General features: G+C 46.7%; 1 protein-coding gene across 5 annotated transcripts in view; it reads right to left on the reverse strand.

Annotated features, from left to right (window-relative positions):
* Positions 1-12,642, reverse strand: part of LOC140388239 (DDB1- and CUL4-associated factor 1-like) — a 187,334-nt gene that overhangs the window by 47,655 nt on the left and 127,037 nt on the right. For all 5 annotated transcript variants that reach the window (XM_072472072.1, XM_072472073.1, XM_072472071.1 and 2 more), the window contains 3 exons: positions 5,265-5,498; positions 2,920-3,013; positions 25-129 (listed from right to left, as the gene is read on the reverse strand). In XM_072472072.1, coding sequence (XP_072328173.1) covers positions 25-129; positions 2,920-3,013; positions 5,265-5,498 — 433 coding nt within the window. The remainder of the gene's footprint in view (positions 1-24; positions 130-2,919; positions 3,014-5,264; positions 5,499-12,642) is intronic.

The raw sequence follows: 12,642 nt of genomic DNA on the forward strand, positions 1-12,642 counted from the left end.
GCAGTTATTGCTCAGCTCTCTCACCTATTGGTTTGTAATCAGTAGCATCAAAAGTTCTGAAAGAGGATCCAAAGGGACTTTTCATCCGTACTTCTATCAAATCATCTTCATCATCTGCCTGCAGCATAGCTAGAAGACAAAACAGAAACATATAAAGGACCCGCATTCAAATGTCTCCACACATCTGAGCACTTCACACACCATTTGCAACACAATGATTATGTAAATTGTTTGCTGCAGCCAGTTTTGTGCATTAGATCCCCAAAAAGAAGAGGAAATTCACTGTACCTCGGTACACGTGACAATAAACAAATCCAATCCAACACAGAAACAGGTCATTTAGCCCAACCACGTTTATTGTGTTTATTATAGTGATGAGGTTGGTTGCAGTCTCATTGACAAACTGGCTGCAACATCAGGTAATCCCAGAGTAGCATCCATTTAGCACAACACAATCCAGGAGCCCGAAACAGGAAATTTACTCTTCAAATACTATACTGGGATCTTTCTACTTAAACAGCAGGTACTACAAGGCCTACTGAACCCACCTCTTCCAAACAAACCTGCAAATACAGGATCACTTGAAAGGGACAAAGGAACTCGGAGGATAAACTCTGGGGAATTTTTCTCTGGCTTCTCGAGGTGAAGCACAATTCCAGAGGACAAGAAAAGCCCATTACTGACTACCCAGTAATTAGTAACAGACTGGAACACACTCTTCATGTTGATTCAGGTTTATAGACGACATTGGCTCCAGACTCAGCACATTTCAATAACCCGTTTCAGAGGGCGATGGCCCTCTGTGGAAAGAAGTGCATCTTAATGACTAAATAACTCCATCAAAGCATTTTTTGCATGTATGCCCCTTGCACCTCAGTTTCTCAAATAATTTCCGGACCCAACCTAATTGAAACTTTGAAGTTTCTCCGTAAAAACCTGAACACTTGGACGCCTATCCTGGTCATGGACCTTCACAGCACAGAGGGCTATTCACCCACTTCGAAAGAGCTACCCAATGAGATCCAGTCATTTACTATATCTCCTTGGTTCCATATTTATTATTTTCTACATAATTATCAAATTTTCGTATGAAAGCCTGGCTTCCACCACCCTTTTGCTTGATGCATTCCACAGGAACAGCAGGAATAGGTCATTTGGTCCATTAGCCCATTTACCCTTTTAATAAGATCATGGCTGAACTGATTGTAGCCTTAACTCCATTTAGCCTATTCCCGATACTCTTCAACTCCCTTGTTAGACAAGTATCTATCTATTACTGCCTTGAAAATATTCAATAATCCTGCCACCATTGTTCTCTGGGGAAGAGAATTCCAGAGTCTCGAACCTCTCAGAGAAAACATTTATTCTCATGTCTGTCTTTTCAAACCGTGTCTCTCTGGTTCTAGTCTCCCCCATAGGGGAAACAGCTGATCATGTTTCCTCAGGATCTTGTATGTTTCAATAAGATCTCCAATTTTCTAAGCTCGTGGATACAGGCCCAACCTGTCCAGCCTTTCCTCATAACCTCCCCAACCCCAGGTATCAGTGGAGTGGAACATTCTCTGAACTGCTTCTAAACATTTCATATCCTTTATTAAATAAGGAGACCTGAATTGTACACAGTACTTCAGGTGTGGTTTCACAACTATGGCAAGACATCTCTATTTCTATATTCCATTCCCCTTGCAATGAAGAAAACAAATTCCATTTGCCTTCCGAATTACTTGTATCGGATTACAAACTTTTAATGATTCATGTAGCAGGACACCACCGACAGTGGGTGCAAATTTGGCAGACGGAGCACCATGTGGGAAAATGTGAACATGCCCACTTTGGCAAGAAGAATGGAAAATCAGCAAATTATTTAAATGGAAGAGATCTCCCTGTACCTCAATAGTTCTGCAAACTCTGCATGGCATCCAAACTCGGATGCATGACACACGGCACTCGTTCACACAAAAGGATATCAGCCAAATAGATTCACTTCCCTGAATAACCCAAACTAGCCTGCAGCATACTGCTCCAGTCCAAAATAACTACCTCTCTCTGAACAATCAATCTGAACAAAGTGTTGGGAGTTAGTGTGATAGTCTCCCTGAATGCCAGGACAGCCAACACATGCACTACCTCCTCAGTGATTGGGTCAAGTGTTAATCTACGGCAGGAGTGGGGCTTGAACCAAAAACCTTCTCAGAAGACACTGCTGCCAGAGTGAAGCTGATGTGTGAAGACAAATTGTTCTTATGTCGGCTCAATGTCAGGTTGAGCCCAAGCCATGGGCTCCCAATTGGCTCAATGTGCAGTCTGCTATAGTGAGGCAGCTGAAACGTCAGAAGTTGCATTGCTATGATTTACTGAGCTAACTGATATTCAGGACAAATTGTAGGTGTGTGATTTTGTTTTGTATGGGGTGGGAGTACTAACCAGGATACCAGCTCCTGATCACTCTCCATAATTCTCTTAACACATATCCATCATTAATGGATGTCAGGTCAGGCCTAGTGAGTTCCTCTACAGTTTGCCCATGAATCCATACCTCATCAGTAATCTCCATAGGAATTAAGTTCAGCTTTCATATCCGCAAGTTGCTTAAATTGTGAAGGAGTGGGAGAGAGATGGGGGGGGGGGGGGGAAGAAAACTAGGTCAGCCCTTTTCCCAAAACATGTATACATCAGCAAGCTCCACACCAGTTCTTCCTAACTACCCCTGTGATCTAAAACAGACATCCAGTTTGTGGCCTGGAGGGAGGCATAAAACCAAGGAACTTGGGAATTAAGCACAGCAGTAACAAGTGGGTTCATGAAGGATCCAGATGTTTTCAACTTTACAAGGTTCAATTCCAATCCTCCTCCAAAAACTGATATATTTTTATAAGTGATCTCCACCATGTGACTTCTTCTCCACCCCGAGGCTCTTACCTCCGTAAATAACTGTGCCTGTGTTGTTGAAGACAATGCGACACTGGTCTAACGCTGGGACCGTGTGCAGGAGATGGAATGTCCGCAGATCCCACTGAAAGGCAGCCTTTGTTAAGAACCATCACTGATACTGTTGGATCATGAACGCAATGTTTAGAAATGTCACTGAACAAGAATTAAGTACATTTGGGGCAAATGTCACTCAAGGATGTGCTACTGTCTAGTGTCCATCTGGAACAGAGGAAGTATTTGGAGACCCAAAGTAACCAGACAGCACACTTCCGCTCAAGAGGGATTCAGGCTGTTGACCCAATAAATACCCTCAGGAAAACCTGTGACTTGTGACCCCTGATCAAGCAGGCTCCAAGCATGCTGAGCTAATCTACAGCAATGCCATCAATGTGCCTTCTTGTAAATACCATGCACAGCTACAATGATTGGTAAATCTGATCAATTTTTCACTTTCCATAATTCTCTGAACATATATTTTTGGGCCGCAACTATTAACTTCTTCTCAGAATATCTTTTCTTCACATGTTTTTAATCTATTTATAAAAAGCAGAAATAGGCGGTAAATAAAAACAAAATTCTAGAATGAGCAGCAGGTCAAGTAGCACCCTCAGAGAGGAATATCAGAATAATATTTCAGCTCGATGACCTGATCTGTAATGGTCCTATCACCCTCTCTCCATTGATCTGCTGAGCATGTAGCGTTTTCTGATCAGATTTCCAGCAACTGCAATATTTTGCTTTTTGTTTTATTCCTTTTCAGATCTGCTTGAAATTCAATAAAAATATTTTTCTTTGTGAGCCAAGCTTACAACAAAGGGACTTTTCTTTAGTTGGTGTCTCAGCAGAATTCTCCTCACTGCTATTCCTCATCCTGGATCCCAAAAAACAGTCACCCAAGGCAGTGAAAGCCATGGGGCTCCTTCCCACTGGTGCTCCAAGATAAAATAGAGTCCCGATGAAGGATCCAAATTTCTTTCTAATTTGACAGAAGTTTGATTTTTTTCCCCCCTCCTCCAAAACGGGGCTCACAAACCAGCACCCTGTCCTCTCCAAAAACAAAGAAAATGTCCGTTCAGATGGATCCGACTTTGATGCGAAACAATATTTATAATCCAAGCTGTTCAATACCCTACCTTGGTTTCAATTTACAGCAGGACCTTCCCTTTCCCTGAGATGAACTCGGAGTCTATCACTCTATAATTGCAATTCTGCCTCACCTGCCTTTCCGTGTTACCAGGATTTGAATGAAACGCAAGGCAAGTGTGAGGTCTACAATTAAAAAAGCAACAGAATGAGATTACAGGTTTGGTCCATTCAAATTTTGTGTGTGTAAAAAGCATTCAAGAGCTTTATTGCACTGGGCTGAAGTACTCTTGATAGCAGTGGGTGGTATAACGTTTGACAAATTAATTGTACCTTGCAACACTGAAGTGTTGCGGGATAAGTACAATTTTTCTGAAGAGTATTAATAAATTAAATAAGCCTGGTGATGATATTGTAATAGCATCTTTGAAACGCAGCATATCTAATGGCAGTTTAATTTAAAAAGGGATGGTAGTTCACGGATATGTTTGAGTGATTTGTGGGACAGCATCAGGAATTGATATGAAGGGAATCTGCCACCTCTCGATGGTCTCGCTTGCATGGAACATTTTGTATATTTTGAAATTGATCTTGATGCCCTCAGAGAATCCAGTGGCGTCAAATTCCCAGAACAAAATAAAAGTTAACCAAGAAATATCACCACCGCCTCACCCCAAGGCGGAGGGAAGATGAAGATTAACATACCCACTTTTATTCGTGCAATTTAAAATATAATTTCTCCTTCTGGGCAGAAAACAAAGTCAAAATATGGGCACACTCCCCTGTTCTTCCCCAAATAGTGCCATTGGATATTTTTTGGAACTCGAGGGGTTAGTGGAGTCCCAGTATAACGTTAAAAGATGACAGCTCAGACAGTGCAATACTCCCTCGATACTGTACTGGAGCATCATCCCAGATTTTGTACTCAAGTTTCTGAATTGGAATGGGACCCACAACCTTGTGACTGAGAGGCAAGAGTGGTACTCACTGAGTGAAGTCTGCCATACAAGTGAGCACTCTTCATAATGGGAGAAAATGGCAGGGTATGTGTGTATGGAGGCCTTTCCACAAAAATAGTATTTTTTGGTTTGTCCCTACAACCGCAACCCAGTTAGAAATCTAGGTCTTCAGGACTAACAGGGAGATTTCCTTCCAAACAGGCATTTCCGATTTCTTTAAATCGAAGACCCAGTTTGAGTTATGCAACAGCCCAGGCCCCTAGTATAATGCTTCCCATGACTGAAGGATACAATCTCTGTATTGATGATCACTTCCAGCCCATTTGGATGGAATACTCCACTGATGTTCATGTTGAACTTATCAAACTTGTGAATGGCCTGCGTTGAACGGATGTCCCACAGCACTCCGTCATTTAACACCAGATCATCTGTTGGGTGAAATGTTGCACAATTCCGCTTGTAGTTGTTGGCTAGGTCAGGGTTGTAGAGAGTCAGGATGTTTTGGCCGGTCTGGATATCGTATATCTGTGGACGGGGGAGAAAAAAAAGACCAAGATTATTATATATTTTTTTAAATGACTGTGTATGTTGCGAGCTGAAGAGGAGAGGCGTTGGTGCTGGAGAATTTGGGTACAAGTGTCAAGTATGGGGCTGCATGGAGGGCAGCACAGTGGCTAGCACTGCCGCCTCACGGCACCGAAGACTCGGGTTCGATCCCGGCCCTGGGTCACTGTCCGTGTGGGGTTTGCACATTCCCCCCTTGTCTGTGTGCGTCCCAACCCACAACCCAAAGATGTGCAGGGTAGGTGGATTGGCCACACTAAATTGTCCTTAATTGGAAATTAAAAAGAGTCAGGCATGGGCAAACCTTTACTTTGCCACGACAACATTCCTCAATATTAACTGTGCGATAATGTAACATCTATCTCTCAGCCATCTTGTTTGAGCAAATTTATTAAACTTAATAAGCAAATTACTGAAGATGCTGAAACCTGAAACAAGAACAGAACTCTGGAAAAACCCAGCAGGTCTGGCAGCATCCATCACACCAGCATCCTCTCTCCTTGTTAAATCTAATGCTGCCTTAGTTTTGTGTTGCAGATCCAGGAAGCGGAGTGAGACTCAGTTTAAAAAAATATATATTTTTATTAGGGTATTTGCAAGTTTTTATAAAAATAACAGCGACATAAACATGGTACAACAAGCATTTCCACCCCCATCCCAATCTTCACACACCCCTATAAAAAAAACATTCTGCACCCCCCACCCCTTTCCCACTTTTGGAATTCTGCTTCTGCTGACATTTTCATTTTCCCCGAGAAAGTCGACGAACAGCTGCCACCTCCGGGTGAACCCAACAATTGACCCTCTTAAGACAAACTTTATTTTCTTGAGACTGAGAAACTCAGCCGTGTCACTAACCCAGGTCTCTGCACTTGTGGGGCTTGGAGTCCCTCCACATTAATATGATCCGTCTCTGGGCTACCAGGGAGGCAGAGGCCAAGACGTCGGCCTCTTTCGCCCCCTGAATTCCCGGCTCTTCCGACACTCCAAAGATCGCAACCTCCGGACTCGGCACCACCCGTGTTTTTAGCAAAGAACAAAGAAAGAACAAAGAAATGTACAGCACAGAAACAGGCCCTTCGGCCCTCCAAGCCCGTGCCGACCATACTGCCCGACAAAACACCGTGGACATTGCCTTAGCGAAACCCTGCCAAAATGCTCCAAGCTTCGGGCATGCCCAAAACATGTGGACATGATTTGCCTGCCCTCTACCCCAAAGAAATGCTCATCGGGGCCACCGTCATTGTGCCCAGTGGACTACCTTGAATTGTATCAGGCTAAGCCTAGCACATGATGAGGATGTGTTAACCCTGCTTAGGGCATCCGTCCACGGAGCCTCCTCTATCTCTCCTCCTAGCTCGTCTTCCCACTTGCCCGTAAGCTCCACCAACGGAGTTTCCTCCGACTCCAAAAGTTCCTGGTAAAAATCGGATACCTTCCCCTCTCCCACCCAGGTACTGGAGACTACTCTGTCCTGTATCCCCCGTGGCGGCAGCAGCGGGAAGGCCTTTTCAAGAAGTCTCACACCTGCAGATACCTAAACCCATTCCCTGCTGGCAATTCAAATTTATCCTCCAAGGCTTTCAAGCTGGGGAAGCTCCCATCTATAAATAGATCCCCCATCCTCCTAATTCCTGCCCTTTGCCATCTCCGAAACCCACCACCCAGCCTATCCGGTATCAACCAAAATTATTATAAATCGGGGTCCAACCCGATGCTCCCTCCACTCTCTTATATCTCCTCCACTGCCCCCAGATTCTCAGAGCCGCCACCACCACCAGACCGGTGGAGTATCGGGCTGGCAAGAACGGAAGAGGTGCCGTTATCAGTGCTCCCAAACTGGTGTCTTTACATGACGCCGCCAACAACCGCTCCCATGCCGACTCCTCCCCCACTACCCACTTCCTAATCATGGCTATATTAGCTGCCCAGTAGTAATTACAGAAGTTCGGCAGCGCCAACCCACCCTCCCCCCGACTGCGCTCCAGCAACACTTTCTTCATTCGCGGGGTTTTACCCGCCCACAAAAAGCCCGAAATAACCTTTTTTACCCGCTTGAAAAAGGCCCTCGGGATGAAGATGGGGAGGCACTGAAAGACGAACAGTAATCTGGGGAGAACCGACATTTTCACAGTCTGTACCCTCCCCACCAGTGATAGCGGGAGCATGTCCCATCTCTTCAAGTCCTCTCATTTGTTTTACGAGCCGGGATAGGTTTAACTTGTGCAGTGCCTCCCATTCCCGGGCCACCTGGATTCCAAGATATCGAAAGCGCCTTCCTACCATTCTAAGCAGCAGCTCTTCCAGTCTCTTCTCCTGCCCTCTTGCCTGGATCGCGAACATCTCACTTTCCCCCATGTTCAATTTATACCCCGAAAAATTACCAAATTCCCTGAGAATCCACATAACTTCCGCCATCCCCTCCAGCGGGTCTGAAATATACAAGAGCAGGTCATCTGCGTAAAGAGAGACCCGGTGCTCCACCTCCAGCACCCCCCAACCCCCATCGCTCTTAACGCCATGGCCAATGGCTCTATGGTCAGAGCAAGCAGAAGAGGGGAGAGGGACCCTTGCCTCGCCCCTCGGTGTAGTTTAAAATACCCCAACCGGTTTGGCACACTCGCTACTGGTGCCTGATAGAGCAACCGCACCCAGTCAATGAAGCCCTTACCAAACCCAAACCTTCCCAGCACCTCCCACAGGTAATCCCACTCCACCCGATCAAAAGCCTTCTCCGCATCCATCGCTACCACCACCTCTATCTCCCCAGGAGGGCATCATAATAACATTTAAAAGGCTTTGAACATTGGCCATGAGTTGCCTGCCTTTTACAAATCCCGTCTTGTCTTCCCCTATCACCCCCGGGACACAATCCCCTATCCTTGTGGCCAGTATCTTAGCCAGCAGTTTGGCATCCACATTAAGTAGAGAAATTGGCCTGTATGACCCGCATTGCTCCGGATCCTTCTCCCGTTTCAGGATCAATGAAATCGAGGCTTGCAACACTATTGGGGGGAGGACTCCCTTCTCTCTTGCTTCATTAAATGTCCTCACCAGCAGTGGGCTCAATATCTCTGAAAACTTCTCATAGAATTCCACCGGGTAGATGTCCGGCCCCAGGGCCTTGCCCTCCAGCCCCTTGATTATTTCCTCAATCCCAATTGGGGCTCCCAGCCCTTCCACCAGATCCTCATCCACCCTCGGAAACCACAACTGATCGAAAAACTGCCTCATCCCCTCCACCCCAGCCGGGGGTTCCGACTCATATAATTTGCTGTAAAAGTCCTTAAACACTCATTCACCCCCACTGGGTCCAGGACTGTAATCCCACCTCTACTCTTTACTCTCCCTATCTCCCTGGCCACCTCCCCTTTTTCTGAGCTGGTGCACGAATATTCTGCTTGCCTTGAATGTGGCCTGGAGTAGCTCCTCAACTAACCTATTCCTCTCAGCCTGTTCCGCCTTTTCTCTGTGGGCCCGTATCGAGATTAATTCCCCTCTGACCGCTCCCTTCAAAGCTTCCAACACCGTTACTGCAGAGACCTCCCCCGTATCATTTGTTTCCAGGTAGTTTTGGATGGACTTGTTCACCTGCCCACAGATCGTTTGTCCGCTAGCAACCCCACATCCAGACTCCATAGCCGGCATTGTCCTCTCTCCAAACTAACCTGTAGATCCACCCAATGTGGGGCATGATCCGGCACTGCGATTGCCGAGTACTCAGTATCCACCACCCCTGCTCAGAACAAAAAAGTCCATGCGAGAGTATACCTTTGTGAACATGGGAGAAAAAAAGGAAACTCCTTCGCCCTTGGCCGTGCAAATCTCCATGGGTCTCCTCCCCCCATCTGTTCCATAAACCCCTTCAATTCCTTTGCCGCAGCCGGCCTCCTCCCTGTCCTGGATTTTGACCGGGCCAATTCCGGATCAATGACGGTGTTAAAATCTCCTCCCATGATCAGGTTATGTGACTAAGTCTGGGATCTTACCTAACACCCGCCTCATAAATTCCACATGATCCCAATTCGGAGCTTATACGTTCACGAGTACCACCCGCATCCCCTCCAGCTTCCCACTCACCATTATGTACCTACCCCCCGTGTCTGACACAATTCTCCCTGCCTCGAATGCCACCCGTTTATTGACCAAAATCATTACCCCACCTGGTCGTTGAGTCCACGTCCGCCTTCAGCCTCCTCAAATGTGCAAACACGCGAACCCTCTTGACCGGCCCATTCAACCCTCTAACGTTCCATGTAATCAGCATGGCTCTCCCCACCCTCCCGAATAGCCATCACCCTTTTTAGGCCAGCCTCCAGCTCGCTTCCCCGGCCTCCTCGAGCCCCCCCCCCCCCCCCCCCCCAGGCATTCGCCGTCCCCGACCTCCAATTTGTCCCCAGGTAACAGTTCCTCCCCCGTCAGCAAAGGAGCTCCCTCCTCCCCTGATAACAGCACCAGAAACCCAACCCCCCATATCAAGCTCCAGCTCACTACCTGCTCGCCCCCCACTGTGCTTCCATGAGTCAGCTGACTTGATAGCTCCCACCCATGGCACCGAACAGTCTGTCTCCACATTGTTCTCTCCCCTCTCCCCCGACTTGGACAAACATATTCAAAGCACCACATTGTCCAGTAAACAAACATCATAAAAAAGTGGAAAAACCACAGAAAAAAACAAACTCCACCCAGCTCCCAGTAAGACATAGTTAACTTAGCCATCAAAACAGCCCCTTATTGCACATAACACTATTTATTCAAACCAGCACAAAAGGTGATTGTCAATAAATTGCCATTGCAGTTCTCGCCCCAAGGATTCAGTGTCTTTAGTTCACATAGTCTTTTTTCCCTGATGAAAGTCAATACATCGTCTGGTGTTTCGAAGTAAGAATCCCGTTCCTCATACGTGACCCACAGACGGGCTGGGTACAACATCCTGAACTTCACCCCCTTCTTAAAGAGGGCCGCTTTTGCCCGTTTAAACCCAGCTCGTCTCTTGTCCAAATCCGCGCCCAGGTCTTGATAAATGCGCAGCTTACAATTCTCCCACCTGCTGCTCTGTTCTTTCTTGGCCCACCACAGAACATGTTCCTTGTCCAGGAATCGGTGCACCATCGTCCTCGGCGGCTCGTTCGCTCGGGGCTTCTTTGCGAGGGCTCTGTGCACTCTATCCACTTCAAAGGGCCGAGGGAACGCCTCAGCCCCCATCAACTTCTCCAGCATGTTCGTCACATAGGCTCGCGCATCCGATCCCTCACTGCCTTCAGGGAGGCCGACGATTCTCAGGTTCTGCCTCCTGGACTTGTTCTCCAAGTCCTCCAGCTTTTCCTGCATTCTTTTCTGGTGGTCATTCATCATCTCGACCTTGGTCTCCAGCACGGTTAGGTATTCCTCGTGCTCGGACACAAAGAACAAAGAAAAGTACAGCACAGGAACAGGCCCTTCGGCCCTCCAAGCCCGTGCCGACCATGCTGCCCGTCTAAACTAAAATCTTCTACACTTCCTGGGTCCGTATCCCTCTATTCCCATCCTATTCATGTATTTGTCATGATGCCCCTTAAATGTCACTATCGTCCCTGCTTCCACCACCTCCTCCGGCAGCAAGTTCCAGGCACCAACTACCCTCTGTGTAAAAGATTTGCCTCATCCATCTCCTCTAAACCTTGCACCTCGCACCTTAAACCTATGCCCCCTAGTAATTGACCCCTCTATCCTGGGGAAAAGCCTCTGACTATCCAAAACTATCTGACTATCCACCTTTTTCTCCACATCCTGGATCGCACGTCCGTGGGTTTCTGTATTCTGTACCACCTGATTGATCGGAGCCTTGATCGGGTCCAACGTGTCCTCAAGCTTGGCAAAGAAATCTTCAAAAAACTTCACCAGCTGCTCCGTCTCCCCGCGGCCCTGCTTCTCCGCCATGCTTTCCCGCGTAGCCAGCTCTGCTCGCATCTTCCTTGTAGAATTTTGTCTTCTCACACAGCCACTTCTGATCCAATTCTCCATACACTGGAGGGTGATTTCTCCTCACCGTCTCACTCTTCACCGAATTATCCAATAAAATCCGGGAAAAAACAGGAGAAAAGGTCCAAAAGTCCGTCACAGGCGGGAGCTATCAAACATGCGACCTACTCCTCCATGGCCGCCATCGGAAGTCTTGTGAGACTCAATTTTAATGAAACCTACATGCCCAAATGCTAAATTGCCCCTTAATTGGAAATAAATTATTGGGTGCCCTAAATTTAAAAAAGAAAAATGTGAAACTCAAGGGATAGAAACAGACACAAAGCCAAAAGAAAGGTATTAGAAAGTGTAGCCAAAGGTTTGGTCAAGAGTTTAACGCAGAGACTTCGAAAAAAGTGTAGAGGCAGAGGGATCAATGGTGGAAATGATAGAACATGGAGGCCAAAGTGACTGAAGTCACGACCACGAATGGTGGGGCAAAGGGAGTGGGGGAGATGCATAATAGGTCAGAGCAAGACAGTTTGTGGGCAGGAAGGTATGGAAATAGAGGTGTACAAGGACACAAAGGGATTTGGCCCTGGAAGCCAAAGTAAATTGAACAAGGGCAGGAGTGAGTGCGAACATAACACAAATCGGATAATGGGCAGCAGAGCTTTGGACAAGCTAAAGTTTATAGAAGAGGTTGGGCTGTCGAGCAAGAGAGCATTGGAATAGTAGACTCTGGAGGTGATAAAGGTATAGATGAGGATTTCAGCAGCATCGGTAGAGACAGGTGATGTAATGGAAATGGGCAGTTTTTATGAAGTTACAAACAGTTTGATTTGGCCCCTGACATTGTCCAGGGAGGGGATGGAATGGAATTGGTGGAGAAGATACAGAATTGTAGTGAGGGCCAAAGCCATTGGCAGTTTACACAGCGCATCTTGGAGTAGGAGTCAATGGATTGTGAGCAGCAGTAGGAGCCATGGCTGATTCATTTCCCTTCTTCAGCTAGGTTTACACCACCCAACACATCATGCACTAGAGATTTTCTGAGCTGCACAGAATACTAGTACAGAGACTTCTACCCACTTGGGCATTAGCAGGTCAAAATACCAATTGTCCCATTAACGGTTTTGCGTACAGGCGGTGGCCAAACTACTCA

The sequence above is a fragment of the Scyliorhinus torazame genome, chromosome 13, assembly GCF_047496885.1.
Source record: "Scyliorhinus torazame isolate Kashiwa2021f chromosome 13, sScyTor2.1, whole genome shotgun sequence".
Lineage (NCBI taxonomy): Eukaryota > Metazoa > Chordata > Chondrichthyes > Carcharhiniformes > Scyliorhinidae > Scyliorhinus > Scyliorhinus torazame.